Source organism: Telopea speciosissima, chromosome 3 (assembly GCF_018873765.1).
Source record: "Telopea speciosissima isolate NSW1024214 ecotype Mountain lineage chromosome 3, Tspe_v1, whole genome shotgun sequence".
NCBI lineage: Eukaryota > Viridiplantae > Streptophyta > Magnoliopsida > Proteales > Proteaceae > Telopea > Telopea speciosissima.
In genome coordinates, this window is record NC_057918.1 from 28,746,932 (window position 1) to 28,764,649 (window position 17,718).

At 38.6% G+C, this 17,718-nt stretch overlaps 1 protein-coding gene across 3 annotated transcripts in view; it reads left to right on the forward strand.

The window, feature by feature from the left end:
- The first annotated feature begins 9,346 nt into the window (after nt 1-9,346).
- LOC122656175 (phospholipid:diacylglycerol acyltransferase 1-like) overlaps nt 9,347-17,718 on the forward strand; it is a 41,028-nt gene continuing 32,656 nt past the window's right edge. For all 3 annotated transcript variants that reach the window (XM_043850631.1, XM_043850633.1, XM_043850632.1), the window contains exons 1-3: nt 9,347-9,869; nt 10,880-11,102; nt 11,296-11,579. In XM_043850631.1, the coding sequence (XP_043706566.1) occupies nt 9,418-9,869; nt 10,880-11,102; nt 11,296-11,579 (959 nt within the window). In that variant the 5' untranslated portion in view covers nt 9,347-9,417. The remainder of the gene's footprint in view (nt 9,870-10,879; nt 11,103-11,295; nt 11,580-17,718) is intronic.

The window sequence follows — 17,718 nt, forward strand, 5'->3', positions numbered from 1 at the left end:
AAGCACTTCAAGGGAAGTTTTCCCTTGTATTTACCTTTACCATTCTTGAACTTCCTGGCAAGGTAGGCAATAAGCTCATCATCAGAATCTTCATTATTATTTTCTTGCTTAATTTTCAACTTCTTCATGGTTTTAAATGCAACCTCCTTCTCTGTGGATTTAGGCTTCACCATTCTCATTTCATATGCAGTCAATATACCACGCAATTTATCTAAACTCAACTCATTCAAGTTCTTTGACTATTTTATAGCAGACACCTTTGGATTATAGAGATCCGACAAGGACCTGAGAATCTTATTTACTACCACTGCATCCTTGATTTCCTCACCAAGATTTCTAATGGCGTTTATAATTTCATTCACTTTACTCATGAAGCTCTCCACTGTATCTTCATCAGACATCTTCAAATTATCAAACAGTGACCTATAGTATTGTAGTTTTGCCTCTTTGATCTTCTCATCACCTTTATGGACATTCTGTAACTTGTCTCACACTTTTTAGCAGTCTCACATCCAACAACTCTAGTAAACTCAATGTTGACCAATGCACTCAAAAGTGCATTCTTAGTCTTAGAGTCGTTTTCATACTTCTTGAGTTCAATTGTATCAGTTATATCACCTGTGGGAATTTTGTATCTATTCTTCACAGACATCCAAACACCATAGCTCAATGATTTCAGATATGTCTCCATCCTGATGTGCTAAAAATCATAACCTGTTCCATCAAACTGTGGTACCTTACTGTGACTGTAACTACTATTGCTATCCATCATTCTTTCTCTTAGCACACTGTCCCAAGCTGTTAAGCTTCAATTCACTAGGTAACTTAGCTCTGATATCACTTGATAATCCCAGGTGCACTGAGAGGGGGGTAAATCAGTGCCTTAAAAAATTATTCCAAACTCAATCCCGTAGCAATAACAATCACACACAAAGATTGGCTGGGGCAGTCCCGTAATTACCAATCACACATACACGTCCACCTCGCAACCACTGTGTGGCCAGGTCTATCAGACAATGCACCACCAATCTGCAGCAAACACACTCCAAAATACGAAAACAAAATAACAAGCACATAGTACACCAAATATACGTGGTTCGGCCAAGTTGCCTACATCCACAGAGGAATACCCGTAAGGGTTTCGTATTTCCTCAAATACTCAACTCGAATTCGACTACTACAATAGCCCAGGTGCTACAACACCTGCTTTTGACTCCGCAACAATAAAATCTAGAGCTACAACTCCAATCCAATCAAGCCCCAACTTGAATGGAATTACAATATGAATATAAAAATTCAATTACAAGTCCCTCCCAATAACATGAACAAAAATTAGGATTCTTTCAACATGAATCAAACCCTAAATATCAAATAGGACTTGTGAAACAAAAGATTACCTCTCCCTGAGTAATCCCGTGACTAACCCACTGCTCGAAGCTTGCCTGATGTCGTGCACGATCTCCAATGTTTAAAGCAGCATCTTCGATTGTTCAAGTAAGGTTTTTCTTTGTTTTTAAAGTTTCTATAATTTTTTTTATGTTCCTCACATTTCAAGTGTATTATCCTTGAAAAAATATGCACTTTAAAAAAAAGGCGACTAATTTGGACTCCGAATGAGAGAGATATTGCCTTCCAAAGTTGAAAGATACAAAAATGGCAAGTGGATGACGAATTTGTAATATCAAAAAATATTCGTGATAATCGGCAAGGCACGACTTGGGTTTCAAGATTTGCCGAGAAATTACTTTTCAAAAATTGTGATAGATGTACAACACTTACCTAAAACAAAATTCAAACTTCAACAACCGTACTACTCTCTTAAGGAACAATGTTATGGTGTATCACATAGCACCATGCACCATCAAGGGCAAGCCAATCAGAGAGCTCGTGATAAACAACATCCAATGGCCACCATGATTCTATAATTTTATAAAACAATGGGACACCTCTGTTGACAGTAGCACATAAAAAAAAAGGTCCAAAAAATTGGTTAAGTATAAAACTTTTGCCTATTCTAGATTTGCATCGTTTTTGTGCGTCAACATGGAAACAACTGTAACTTTCTCGTTCAACACTAAAATGATGCGAGACCAGTTGTATTGGAACCGTGACTTGACGTAATTCATTTTTCATGAAGACCACTTCATCCAAAAAGGCCATTAAATCTTTCAAAAATGACCTTAAAGTCACTGCCATTGCACGAACCTATAAAATCACAACTTTAACAATATGAAACCTTCACATGCGGCTTCGCCCCTTTGCCAAACACTATATAAGGACTTAATAAGCTGTTAAATGGTGTTCTTCAAGTGCGGGTACCCCTGTAACCCTACCAAATGATCAAAATACCCTTATAACCGTGTAGGTGACTATTTTACCATTTCAGCTCTTCCAGCTCATCAAATACCACTGCCGCATCACCAATATGGATAATAAGGTTGCCAACAATGACAACACCACTCCAGCAAACCTCAGTTGACCCAGTTGACCAACACCAATGAATGAAACTAAAAATACCTAAAATGAAACAAAACGAGGGAAGGGATGGCTCGCTAGAATTGCAGAAGTGTTCCTCAAGTGACGCGAGCTACTCCAAATCACCCCACTGTTGAACCTATATACCCCCACCTCCAATTCCTACAACTCACGTTCCAACTCAACCCTTATTTCCCACATCGCCCTTGTTCTCGTACTCCCCTACTCCTGACCTTTTTCTCAAAACCTGAAAACACCCTGAAATTTTTTAGAAAAACCAAAACCAAGGTAGAGGTTGCAGGAGCCACTGGTGCAAAGATGGTGGACAACGGTGCCGAATCCTAGGCCCTGCCAAAGTACAATGTTGGTTGGCCCATGAAGCCTACAAGGGGCTATATTAATTTGGCCGACGAAGTGAGTTGGAGGGACGCTAATGACAGAGGGAACCATATGTTTGGTGATGCAGCCTTTAGATCAAGAAACTTCACATCACTGATGAACTTCTGTGTCAATGGACTCTCGATCGTCCAAATTTTAATTGTTGTTGTTCTTTAGTTTTCTGCACTTTCATGGAATATCAAAATAGATAGAGGAATCAACGATTAGCTCTATGGTGGTTAACAGGGAATAGGATCATTGCAGGTTGCAGGGACGAGTGAATTGGGAGTTACGAGAGAGAGAGAGAGAGAGATGAGGTTCAGGGCTGGGGTTGATCAAGTTTCAGCATGGTGAGAACGAGATGTTGGCTGCCGATATACTATATGACGATACTTGATTTCTCCAGAAATCGGCAAGGGTGGGGCGAGAGGGGGAAGGACACCGGACATGGTGATTAGAAAGGTAAAACTATCAAAGGTTATTGTTTTAACTAGTTTTGTAAACCTAAACTCAATTTTAAGTAAATTTGTTAACTAAAAGAGTAAGTGGATAGTTTGGTAAAAGGAAACCCAATAGTGCCTAGTCTCATAATTTGAGTTTCGTTTGAAAACCAAAGGTGACATGTAATTTACCCTCTTATTTTTTAATATTCGTAAGAGGTTTAGATGTTATCTCGCTAAGTTTCTTTCTGAAGCTTGCCCTCACCATGTTTCAGATGATAAGACCGTAGATATTGATCAGACTTGTGTGGAGAACCAAGACGACAGAACTTATGGTTGTGACGAGGACATACATTATGATTGTTGCTTGAAGTTTATTTAATTTCTGTTTTAGACTTGAACTTTAAAGAACATGTAATTTTGATTTGAAACGATGTTATAGTTAGTTAAATTTTCAGTACTATTGGAAACTTGAATTTAATCATGTTAATTGAATGGATATGGATAGAGACTTCCACTACAATTATGTTTGAGGTTACAAGTTGACTAATTGTTGGATTCACTCTGGTTCTCACTCCCTAAGACGTGTGATCTTTTGGACTGTTAATGACCAAACTCCTGGATGGATTTGGGAGCGTTACATGAAGACAAGGGAAAAAACTGATATTGCCATATTAATCATGATACAAAGTATAAACTTGAGATTTTGGTGATCAAAGGTTAGTGACTAGTTCATTGTCAAAGTGTAAATATATACAAAGAGATGGAGAAGTTTTCGTCTCCGTAATCTAAGATAATTGGTTCTTCATTAGGAGGTAACTATATCTATCAACTAGAGATAAGGAGAGGGGATATTCTATGCCCCCAATTCCCACTCGTTTGAATTAAAAGATATAAAAAAGTGTTATGGGAATTACGTAAATATTGGAATGTATAAATTTAGAGAAGAAACACATTGTACCAAACACTGCTCCTAATCTAATTTTGTTTTGGAATCAATTCCAAAATATTGTTACCAAATGTTGATGTCACTATAAAATAGCATGGCATAAAAAAAAAAAGGTATTCCACACAAAATCAAGGAATTGAGAGCAGATGGTTATCAAACGGGGCCGAAGGATGTCAATTTAGAACGAGAATTGAAAATGAAATGAAAGTCCTTTTATAATTGATCCGAAAAAGTTGGTTCAGTTTTGGTTTTGAAAGTGAAATTCCATTAGGTTTGGTTTTGGTTTTATATTGAAAATTGTCCGTTTTGAATCAAACAAAACAAGATATAACTTGCATAAATCAAATTAACCCAAACCTAAACCATGTTACCATACTAAACCCTACAATCATATGTCTTTGTCGAGTTGTGTTATATTATCTACGATGGTTTTTTTTTTTTTAGTTGAATTGTGTAAAAATGGTTGAAAGGTACCAAATGTGATATTGTGGGGCCGAACCGAGCATGTTCGAATTGATTTTGATTTGTATATATTGAATCTTGAACTGAATCGAAATCGATAATCGAATGGATTGCAACCCTTATGAGGGACTTCCTTTTTCTTTTTTTTTGGGGGAGGGGGGGGGGAAGGCAAGCTTTAATCTATTTTACATTAAAAAATGTAACTCATAGCTAGTAGTGAGTAGTCATAACATGCACAATTAGTTGTAATAAGCCAAGTTTACCCATAAAAGAAAAACAAGTTTACAATTAACAATAAGAAAGGGGAGAGATTTTGTTCACGGATGTACATGGAGCACGATCATGCACCATACACGGCTGTGCACGAAACCTTTTGCCTTAAATAAAATAAAAGGAAAAGGTTATTTGAGCCGGGGGTAGTGTACGCTAACATCTATGTGTTTTCTCTCTCTTCATCACGCGAAATGATATAACTGCCTTCCAATGTACGATATTGTTTTGTCTCACCTTGTTGTTGCGCTCCTCTATAACCCTCTCAAGAAAACTCGATATGGTGTCCAAAATGTTTTTTTTTTTTTAATGGAAACAAAAAGATTATATTAAGGAGAAAGGATTACAAGGGTAGGAGAGGAGGATGATCCATATAGTTACACCAGTTAAAAGCTATACTAGTAAAGTTTTCAGTTGCTTTTAGCTAACTCAAAGTAGTTATTAACAAGATTCCAAGGAAGACGAAGAATACTTATAGGTTTAAATAGTTCACAAAGATCTTTGTTGCAAACCACACTTGATTGATCCTTATATTTGCTTGCATTGCACATTTCCATCCTTGAAGGAGTCTCAAAAGCTCTGCTTCTTTTGCATCTTGTGTTGGAAGTCTACCTGCATGTGTTAGCACACCCTGGTCATCTAGCAAAATATAAAAAGTAAGTTCTGGTTCATATATGTCTATGCCTATCAAACCAGGAAGTTCCACTTTCAGATTATCAACTATTGAAAGCAGTTGTGGAGCTTGTGTGCAATATGATGAAACCAATTTAGGTAAATCTTTGTAAGGAGGATTAATATTCATATCAAAAGTCTATTTTTACACGTCCTGAATGACCATCATAGGGTCAACCTTGGTAGCACCAAAAATAATTTTGTTCCTTACACTCTAAATAAAAATAACATGTTACAATAAAGACTGAAAAAAAACAAATCATAGATTATTGTCAAAGGCATTAGATTGATAAACAAGGGGGCAGAAAGATGCTCATTTCTCAATCCAATAGGGCTCGAAGCCCAGATACGCCTAGTCCAATCACATGATAAGAAAATATGCCAAATTGATTCATCGTGAGAACCATAGACTACACATGTAGTCTCGACAGACATCCATTTCAAAAGAGAAGCTCTGATAGGTAGTCCTGCATGTAAGACACGTCCAAATAAATTTTTAAATTGTGGATGAATGTTAATTTTCCAAAAAAATTTCCACGATTTGGATATCATGGGGTTAGGAGAAATAGTTGTTGTAATGAAGTAGGCAACAATCTTGGTTGAGAACGACCCATTTTTAGATAAGGGTGTCAATTTGGGACCGGAACCGGGAACCGTCCCAATACCGTCCCACTAAAACCCGGTACCGGACCGTCCCGTTAGTAAATGGGACGGTACTGGTACTGGTAGCTGATTTTGGTACCGAATGCTAAATGGGACGAGACGGTTCTGGGACTGGATTCCAACGGTACCAGTATTGAAATACCAATTAGGTACCGGATGGTACCGAAACTACTAGTACCGTTTAAAAATGTATAAGATCTTTTTTTTATTTTAAAAAAAGGTATAAGAATTACAACTCATTAGGGTTTCGCTAATTGCCTTTTGAATACGAAGAGGAACAACAGGTCAATAGCCATAGCTTGAAGTCTCCTCACAGAATCTGCTACAGTGCTACTCCCTCCTCCCTCGACCAATTACATCTACCAGGTTCTTCTTTTTTGCACTTCGTACTTTGTACCATACTACCATGTGACATGTGTGATAAGTAGAGTTTTGTTTGGGAAAATCAAAGAGGAAACACAACGGGATTCTTCCATTTTGTAGGACTTCTCTAGATTTAAAAAAATGAAAAGCTTATTACATGTGATCTTAGGGACTTTGAAGAAGTAAAACTATGATTTCATAATTTAAATTGATTTACAAAAAGTAATAGACAACTTAGATTTCATGATAGTGAAAAAATTCCACAACACTAGTAAACCCGCCTTGTTAGAAAAAATTAAACTTCTTCTCTCTTTTTCTACAGTGCCTAGAACCGTTTAAGAACTGGTACCATCCCGTCCCGCTAGTAATCGGGACTGGGATCTAGATTTGGTCCCGTTAACTAAATGGGACAATACTGGGATTGGCACTTTTGGTACCGGTACCGGTACCGTCCTGTCCCAAATACCGAGAACCGTCCCAATTGACACCCTTATTTTTAGATAGGGAGCATCTCTAGAAGTCCTCATTGTCTAAAATATTAATTCTAAGGACATTATTGGCAGTCAAAGTAGAAAAATAAGAGAGAAGATCTTTATGGTTCCAGTTTGCATTGAGAATAAAATCATTTATAGAATTGAACTTTAAATTATGAGGAGTGATTATAGGTGTAAAATTACATGTGATAAATGGTATGCAAGGATCATACCAACATGAAGTAGTCTTACCATTTCCCACTCGGCGAAACACTAATTTCTTCAAGTCTGGGAGTACAAAAGCAATGTTGTTCTAGGTTCAAGATCCCCTATTAGCAATAGTTTTGGGGTAAAAAATTGAAGTTTTGGGGAAGTATTTAACCTTCAAAACCCTAGCCCAAATAGATGTATTTTCATTAATCAATTTCCACTCCACTTTTAGGATTAGAGCTTTGTTGTGCACGGAGGATTTTCTAATCCCAAGTCCTCCGGACTGCAAAGGTTGGCAAATTTTGTCCCATTCAACAAGGTGACATTTTTTCTTCTACTTGGGATCATTGTTCCAAAAACTAAAGTAAATGGAATCCAGTTATTTGCAAAATTTCCAGAGGGAAGAGGAAGCAGGACATAAGGTAAGATGGGGTTGATGTAAGCACAGATTGAATTAAGAAAATCTACACACAACAAAAGAAAGAAAATTGGCTTTCCAAGTAGTACGTTTAGATCTTACCCTGTTAACTATAAAACTCAGATCTTTGCATTTAAATCGAGAATGGCACAATCTTGCCCCCAGATACGGAGAATCATAGGACACTTCCTTCATGCAAAGGAGAGAACACAACCTTTTTCTTTGGGAACTATCCACATTTGTACTGAAAAAATTTCACTTCTTGATAAATATACTTCTTGCCTAGTAATATCAGTTAAAAGATCCAAAATTGATTTAATGGTTAGAAAATCCTCCTCACTAGCTCTACAAAAGATAAAGGTGTCGTCTGCAAAAAAAAAAACGAGGGATTTCATGGGCATTGTGGGCAATCTTTTTTTTTTTTTTTTTGGCAGAACATTTCGGGCAATCTTGACATCCTAAAAAAGTCCAATATCTTTTTAGGCATCTAAAATTCAAGTTAGAGCTTCCAAGGTTATAAGAAAGAGATAAGGACTACTGGGGCAACCCTGTCTAAGACCTCTAGAAAGCTTAAGAAAATCAAAAGAACTACTATCAATTTTGAAAGAAAAAGATGTGGCTAAAATCAAGGTATTATTTAAAGATATCCAATACTCACAAAACCCCAAAAATTGAAACAGATTATCAATAAGTTGCCATTCAACCCTCTCATAGGCCTTGAACATGTTAATTTTGATAGCAGCAAAACCCAATTTTCCTTTAGTACGATTGAGATAAGTAAAGATTTCCTGGGCCAAAATTATACTATCAATGATTTTTTGGTGTCCAAAATGTTGCTTATGCATAAATTTGTATTTTTATAACAACCTTTTTTAAGAAAAAATCAATCAAACTGCCGGTACCGCAAGCTAGTGGCCATTATATCTATCACTCTCTTTCCCCTTTTGAAATGACTCCCCTATCCCTCCTGGAAAATACCCTGTCTTACGTCCACATTGGGGCCGCCTAATAGCTTACCCGGCTCATGGGCGGTGTGCCTACCCCTCTCTCTTTATTTTTAATTTTTATTTTTTATGGAAATATCTTTTGGAACAATAACGTGATATGCATGTGTGAAAACTAACGGTCAAACATAAGCTAAATAATGCCATAGCGGAATTTAATAAGATGCAAATTTAATATACTTCATCTGAAACTGACTCAAACAAAAAAAATAAAAAAGGAAAAATCTAAAGCAGTCAGCGTTACGTACTTCGACATAATTAATTTTGGGAAACGAACCCATCCATTTAATTAATCGATCTATTGTTATTAAGGTAGCAATGAAAAGATAAATGTTTTAACCTTACTAGATACTCCCATTAAAAGCCTTTCCTTCTACACCGTTCGGATCAGATAATTCGCATTAATCAAGTCGATTGATTGGAGGACCCAAGTTCATCTCTACACCGAGGTTCCAGAATAAAAACCAGTTGAAAAACTGGTAAAGCTGGTTCATGGTTCCAAGAATTCGTCAAGGCAAGAATCAGGTGACACGAGGTTTCGTTCAAAAATCAAAACAGTTGTTCAGGGCCTCAGGTTCCATTAATCTGTCTCAGTATTTCAGCTTTTTTATTTCCAAAAATTAAAGAGGGAGGGAAAAGGATGTCGATGTTAAGGCGCAGGAAAGCTTCTGAAAACGAGAAAACCTCGAATTTGGAGGTTTCTAAAGGAGCTGAAAGAAGGGATGATGAAGAGGAGGAAAAGGAGAAGCATAGAAAGGTGACGAAGAAGGTGGAGGGAAAGAAGAAATGGTCATGCCTTGATAGCTGTTGCTGGTTCGTTGGTTGTATCTGCTCGATTTGGTGGATTCTACTCTTCCTCTATAACGCGATGCCGGCTTCTTTCCCTCAATATGTAACGGAAGCGATCACCGGTCCCTTGCCCGATCCGCCTGGTGTGAAACTTCAGAAAGAAGGTTTGAAGGTGAAGCATCCTGTGGTGTTTGTTCCCGGAATTGTCACTGGTGGGCTCGAGCTTTGGGAGGGGCACCAATGTGCGGATGGACTGTTCAGAAAGCGACTCTGGGGCGGTACATTTGGAGAAGTCTATAAAAGGTAAACTAATATTGGTTGTTTTAAGCCTGTCTACCCGTGATACTTGAATCAAATTTGATTATGTCAACTTATACATAATGAATTTCTACAGTATTAAACACATAGCTTTCAATTGTTTTAAAGTTTTTTGGGAATGCAAAACTCGCTTTTAGTTTATTACACTAGGAAAGATATAAATGTGGACCGTGCCATTTTCCAGCCACTGATGGAGCAGGAATTCCCACTGGTTTCTTTTTGGGGAGCAAATTATTTATTTATTTTTTTAATTTTCAGTTATTACTTGATAGGAGATTACTTAGAGACAATAGTTAGTCATTAAGCAATAAATTGATAGTTCCTGGAATCTTGAAATTTGAAACTCTGGCCATAATATATTATAGAAGAATTTGATAAATAAAGCAGTTCTGACTAGCATTTATCAGTATCTTGTTCTTCAAAATGATAGTCTAGGATGGAATTATGGTGAAACGCTCAAAACTAGTCCATGAAATGAGGTGTTGTTGTCTTTCAATAGTTGTTGTATGGGAGAATTATGGCCTGGCAATCGTATGGTGGTTGTTTGAGAGTGAATGGGTGCTAGAAAGGTCCATTGTTGTCCTATTAGTACTAAAATATGGAAGAAGAAATGGTAGAGGCTTCACTTTAATACGTCAAATTTTTCTGGTGATTAGAGAGGGTTATGTTTCTTTAAATGTTCTCCTTCTACTTGTCTCTCTCATTTTGCCATCTAACTAAATGATTGCAATTTTAATGTTCCTTTACTATTTCTCGTGTTTTGTAGTTTTTTCAATTAAACATTGCCCTAATATGAATCAAAATTCATATCTTTCACACTGTTAAGGCAAAAGTTTGTCCTCCTAAATATTACTTATTTCTAATTAATTGTCATTGAATAGATCATAATCACGATGAATCATCTTATGATCACTTCAGTAGAGATAATTTTTATAAATGTCAAATCGATAACTCAGAGAATGTTTCATTGGCCCTTTTGTTTTTATCTTCTGTAGACCTCTATGTTGGGTAGAGCACATGTCACTGGACAATGAAACTGGATTGGATCCTTCTGGTGTAAGAGTTAGGCCTGTCACTGGACTTGTTGCAGCAGATTACTTCGCGGCTGGCTATTTTGTGTGGGCAGTTCTGATTGCCAATTTGGCTCGAATTGGATATGAGGAGAAAACCATGTACATGGCTGCATATGACTGGAGACTTTCATTCCAGAATACTGAAGTAGTCTTTTCACTCTGATGGTTCCTTTTCTGCCCTCTTGTTTGCTTATTATGCATTTGTGAGGTCTTCTTTAGTAGTAAATCATATTTGTGTATCTTTTACTTATCTGCTGCAAATTCCCCCCCCCCCCCTTGTTTTAGTTTCTGGATCTATATAATATCTGCTTATAAGCCCATCAAAATTGTCTGATTAGGTACGGGACCAAACCCTGAGCAGGATAAAAAGCAATATAGAACTCATGGTGAATACAAATGGTGGCAAAAAGGTGGTTGTTGTTCCACATTCAATGGGTGTTCTGTATTTTTTGCATTTCATGAAGTGGGTCGAGTCACCAGCTCCAATGGGTGGTGGTGGTGGGTCAGACTGGTGCGCTAGGCATATAAAGGCAGTGATGAACATTGCTGGGCCATTTTTGGGTGTTCCAAAAGCAGTCGCAGGACTTTTCTCTGCCGAAGCCAAGGATATTGCTGTTGCCAGGTTTGTTTCGTTTGACTACGCTGCAATGTTAGGTATTTTATTAGGTTGTGACTTCAATGCAGGACAATATAAAATTGCCGACGGATAATGGGTCCTTATTCGAAGGAAGTCCTAATTTTGTCAAAGTATTGCACTCTTTCAACAACAAAGATTCAATAACAATAGAAATTCTGAAATTGTTATTAAGATATATTAAAACAAACTAGAGGGTGGACCTCGGTGCAACCATAAGGTTGCTCCATTACTACCTAGTGGTTTTGGGTTTGAGTCAGGAAACAGCCTCTCCGTGAAGCGGAGGTAAGGCTGCGTACATTATGACCCTCACCAGACCCTGCAGTGGCAGGAGCCTTGTGCACTTGGTGCGCCCTTTTTTATATATTAAAACAACTCAAAAGCAACAGAGAAAGGTGTAGAACTTGTCTGATCCAAGTAGCAAGGTGATTTAGATAAGCATCCTGGTGTACACTACTGTCGCAAGAAGAAAGGCTGCAAAAGACAGCAGGGAGGCAATAACCGGCTGGACTGAGTCGGAGGCAATAGCCGGCTGGGTTGAGTTCATTTACTTAGTAGTCTTAATTAGTAATTAGTTTTACTTTTCAATTAGGAATTTTCAGCAAGGTTTCCTAGTTCAATTAGGAGTTTAGTTAATTGAGTTTTAATCTTGGCAAGTTTGTAAGCACTCCTATTCATAATAGGAGTCTGATTTTAATAGTCGAATAGGATTTTTTTTAGTTCTATAAATACTGTAAGGCTCTTCAGCCAGACATGATTTGATGAATAAACTCTGAGATTGCCTTGCTGCAAGAGAACTGTGAGAAACAGTGGGTGAGAAACCCAGGCCTGAGAGAGGTCGACTACATCTAATTTGCTCCTCCTTCCTCTGTTTGCCGCCAGTCACTGCGATTCTGGTTGCTGCTTGGTATCTGTGCCTGATTGAGGAATCGGGGGATAGATTTCAAGCAAGGAGGATTACCCAACTACTCAATCCATTCCCAAGTTCTGGTAAGCCTAAATCTGAGAATAAATCCCAGTTTTGTTGAGTCTAAACTTACCCTGTTTTGCCCTTGTTTTCACCCACCATTGTGTGACCTGTTATTCCCTAACTCTAACCCTGTTTCAGCCCAAACTTTAGGATATTAGAGGTCCTCCGAGAGTCAAACTCGACCTGAGTATGGTGGCCTTTGGGCTGCTGGTTTGTGTGCTGCATAATTATCATTCCAGACCTGCAACTTTTACTTTCAGAAAATTTGTTTTCAAAATTACTTTCAATCCAGCCTTTGTTTTGCGTTGGAACCTTAGGGCTTTTGTTTAAACCATTGAACTTGGGGCCTATACTGAGTTTCAGAAAAATCAGTTGGGTGGATTGGATTAATTTCAGGTTTCCCATCTTAGGGATCTCTACCCATGAGTTCATTGTTTTCTAACTTACTCCCAAACTGCTAATGCACATCATTCTCATCTTTTGAAGCTTTCTTGTCCTTCCTATTACCTACTGTTTCCCAGAGTTTGGTGTGATTCTGAGAAGTTTGAGTTTTCAGTCAATCTTTGGGTTTCTACCCACGAGGGGTTTTGACTTGGGATCCTATCCGGGAGGATTTTGGAGTTGTTCCAACCTACCCCCCAATCAATTGAACTCATCTGCTTCAACACTGATGTGTACATGTGGAGGTAGTGGTACCAAATCGACTGGTCGTCGTGGCAGAAGACCAAGCACAATCTCAAATGGAGTGTGACCTGTGGTACGGTTGATGGAACTGTTATATGGAAATTCGGCAATGTCAAGTACTGAAGGCCATGTCTTCTCATGATCACGAACAAGGCATCAAAGTAGATTGCCGAGGCTTCGATTACAACCTCTGTCTGTCCATCTGTCTGTGGGTGGAATGCCGAAGAAAATTTCAGCTTTGTATTAGTCTTCATCCATAGTGTCTTCCAGAAATAACTCATAAACTTCAGATCACGATCCCACACAATAGATTCTGGACTTACACAATAGATTCCGGCAGTCCATGAAGTCGTACCACTTCTTTAAAGAATAACTTGGCTATATGGCTTGCGTCGAACATTTTTCGACATGGTATAAGATGAGCCATCTTTGAGAACCTGTCTACCACCAAAAAAATAGAATCATGCCGTTCCTGTGTCGATGGTAGGCCGAGGACGAAGTCCATGCTAATATCTAACCAAGGTGCTTGAGGTACAAGTAAAGGTGTGTAAAGTCCCGTATTTTGCTTGGTGCCTTTGGCAAGCTGGCAAGGACAACACCGTTGTAAAACATGTTGCACATCCCTCTGTAAGTGTGGCCAAAAGTATAAATCAGCAACTAAAGATAATGTCTTGTCTTTGCCAAAGTATCCTTCCATTCCACCTCCATGTAACTCCCGACTTAGTTGTTGCCATAAAGAGGGGTTTGATATAAAGTGTATCAAGCATCTGTACTCCCTTCCTGCAACTTCTCTAATATATCAGAAAAATCAGCATTGATGATGTACTCATCCTTAATAAAATAAAGGCTGGTACTTTGAGTGGTGTAGGTATTCAATGCAAGCACCTTCTGGCTTAATGCATCAGCAACTTGATTCTCTTTTCTGGTTTTACACTTCAATGCAAAAGACAAATTCTTGGATATAGGCAACCCACTTGGCATGGCGGTTACTTATGGATTTCTGAGAATGTAAATACTTTAGAGCTTCATGATCTGAAAATAAAATAAACTCCTTAGCAATCAAGTAGTGCCAGCAATGCTTGAGAAATTGGACCATTGCGCACAGCTCCAAATCATAAGTAGAATATCGCTTCTTGGCTGCATTCAACCTTTCACTGTAGTAAGCAATAGGGTGTCCTGTCTGCATCAACACACCTCCAATCCCAACATGGGATGCATCTGTAGCTAACTCAAAAATCTGATCAAAGTCTGGAAGTCGTAGCACTGGTGCTTCAGTCATCTTCGTCTTGATCAATTCAAATGCTTTAGTAGCAGCCGATGTCCATTGGAATTGCCCTTTATCCCCTTTCATGCACTCTGTGATTGGTGCCGTGATAGCACTGAAATTCCGAATGAAACGCTGGTACAAGGATGCCAAGCCATGAAAGCTTTGGACTTCGGTCAATGTCTTTGGGATAGGCCAATCTACTATACTTTGTATCTTCTCAGGATCAACCTCTACACCACGAGATTTGGTAACACCGAGCCTGGTACAAGATTAATGATGCAGAATCATCACCAAATAGGGCTTATTTCTTTAGAAATAGCCCTAGGGTTGGGTTATATGCATGTTGGGCCTTTGTTCCCAAGGTTTTTTTATGTAATAGGCCACTTTAATGAGCCTAAACTAGGGGTATATAGGTTGCATACGGGATTAGCCCAATACTTAGTTATTTTTATGTTTTTAGATTGAACCGGTTTAGAATTGGTTGCATCCAATTGGTTCAATTGGTCTAATTTAAGTGAAGTGTTCCTATTGGTCAATAGGTCCTTATATCCTATTGGCTAACATGGAATCTTCTTTTAAATTAGTGTTTTAAGTTAGATTTTTTTATTTTAAATTAGTAATTTTATTTTGATTAGGTCCCTTCCACAATTTTAAGTGAGGAGGTAGTTAGATTGTATTAGGACTTGGCCTTTGGCCTTTATTTATAAAACGAGAAATCGTGGGAGGCTCCCACACAGAATTTTGAATTTAAAAAAAAAACAGATATCGTGGCTGCTTGCTGCTATTCCTTGCTCCCTTGTGAGTGTATGCATCCTTGTGGATTTCAAGGTGGAAGGGTGGGTGGATTCCTGCGACTCTTTACGCCGTGACGGCTGGGAGAATCTCTCTTCGAAGGTGGTTTCATCCTTCAAACATTCAAGCTACTGCCTGTGCATTCCAGTGTGAGTTTGAATTTTTATTTTCTGTTTTTATCTTTCCTTCCCTTCCCCATTCGATCCCCTTTTCTTTTTCTGTTTTATTTTCATAAACCCTAGGAGGATCTCAGTTCTGTCCAGATCTGTTTACCCATCAGAAATCATCCAAACTTTGACCACAGCCTCCCCTCACCATTGTCTATACTCGATCCTGACTGCTGCCCCCATCCTTAGTTAAAACCCTAATTTCTGTAAAAACTCCATTAACCATTAAACCCTAAAAATTACAGATTCCACACTTCTAACCATCAAAACCCTCCCATATTTGGATCGAACCTCCCTCTCACAGTCCCCTAAACTCGATCCCAAACCCAGCCCTATCCATCCATCTAAATCCTAGCTTTAGTGATTTCCCTAATTTCTATCCATCTAAATCCTATTTTTTTTATATCATAATAGTCCCCTAGGCCTGCTGATCATTACCCTATATTACTTTCATCCATAACCCTATCCTAAACCCTAGATTTGCCCAAACAGCCCCAAATCTGCCCCAAACAGCAGACTTGATCAGAATCTGATTTCACCTGGCTCCTAGTAGGATTATCTCCTATTCTAGGACTACATTAACTAATAGCATGCTGAATATCCCTAGTAGGCGGCAACTCATCTGGTGCTACATCTGCAAAATCAGAGAGTAGTTCCCTTGTAGGTTTGGGGAAATTAGTATCTTTTACAGGTGTAACTTCTTTAAGTACAAGTGCTGAAATCAAGCTGGTTTCTTCACTGGTGGCTAGGAATTCCCTGTGAGGTAATGTTAGTATTTTCTTCTCAGCACGCTGCCCCTCGCTTGTAGGTGTACTGGCTGGTTGTAGCTTGCCTTTATTCTCCTTATTTGTTGGTTGATTTTTGTTTAGTGATTGAAGCAACTTTTGGCACGTGACTTGTGCAGCTGTCAACCTCGGTCTCATGGCTGGTACATTGAGAGGATTAAGTACCAATGGTTTTTCGTTGAAATCAAAGAAGCATTGGTTCTTGGATCCTCCCACCAACACATTATTGTCATATATCCATGGTCTCCCAAGTAGGACATTAGTAAGAACCATGGGTATAACATCACACCAGATAGATTCTTCATAACACCCAATTTCAGCGGTATTGAACAACGCTGATTTACCTCCAAAATGTTGTTGTTGAGCAGTGATACCTTGTAAGGTTGTAGATGAGCCTCTGTTTTCAGCTTCCCTTCAATGATAATTGCTTGTGACACAACATTTACACAACTTCCACTATCAACGATCACTTGTGATGTTAGAGGTCCACTAGTCATTAAAGTATAGAAAATACAATGCCGTCGCCAACCCTCACCTTTTGCTTCCGCAACCAGAATTCTATTCACCACATGGACTACATAGATTTCTTCAGTTTCATCATCAAAGAAGTCGTCATTGTCTTGATCTTCAAGGGCAGCATTGACTACCCAATCATCATCGACCAGAGGTTCACAAACCTGTACATCAGGGATTGGGTTGGATTCCATAGCTGCAATGACTGAGTTTGACTTGCCCCTCAGTGGGGCAGAATTTTGCATATTGTCCGAACCCATTGCAAACTTGCAATTGTTAGATTTTGTAGCTTTTTTGTCAACCATAGGAGCTTTACCCTTATCCATTGTAGTTTGTGGAGCTCGGGTAAATGTACGATTCAGCTTGTTGGTTGTGAAAGTCTTCTTGGCATCTCCAATAAAACAACGAGGTGCTGATTTGAGCAAATCTTCCGCTTCAAGTGCCTTCTCAAAACAATCGTTCAAACTGAGGATCGAGGTCACTCCTATCTTATCACGAATATCAGCTCGTAAACCCAATTTGAAGTGAGATAGGAGCTGATAATCGTCCTCATCTACACCTGTGCATGCCAAAAGATTATCAAATTTGTCCATATATTCTTCAACAATCATCGTACCTTGACGAAAAGTATTCAGTTGATCATGTAATCTCCTTTTGAAGGTTTGGGGCAGGTATTTCTCTTTCAAAAATTCCTTCATCTCTTCCCAAGTAGTGGGTTCTTGCCGATGACAATACAACTTGTCTTCATGCGTACTCCACCATTCCCTTGTTGTGCCTATGAATTTGGTCCGTGCCAACCTCATCTTTCGATCTAATCAGAGTAGTCGTCCAATGCACACATCAAGTCATAGAACACATGTGGATCATGTCTCCCATTGTACTCTTTCAATTCCAGCTTTACCTTGTGCTTATCATCATGTTTTTGGTTTGAATCACGATCATAAAGTAT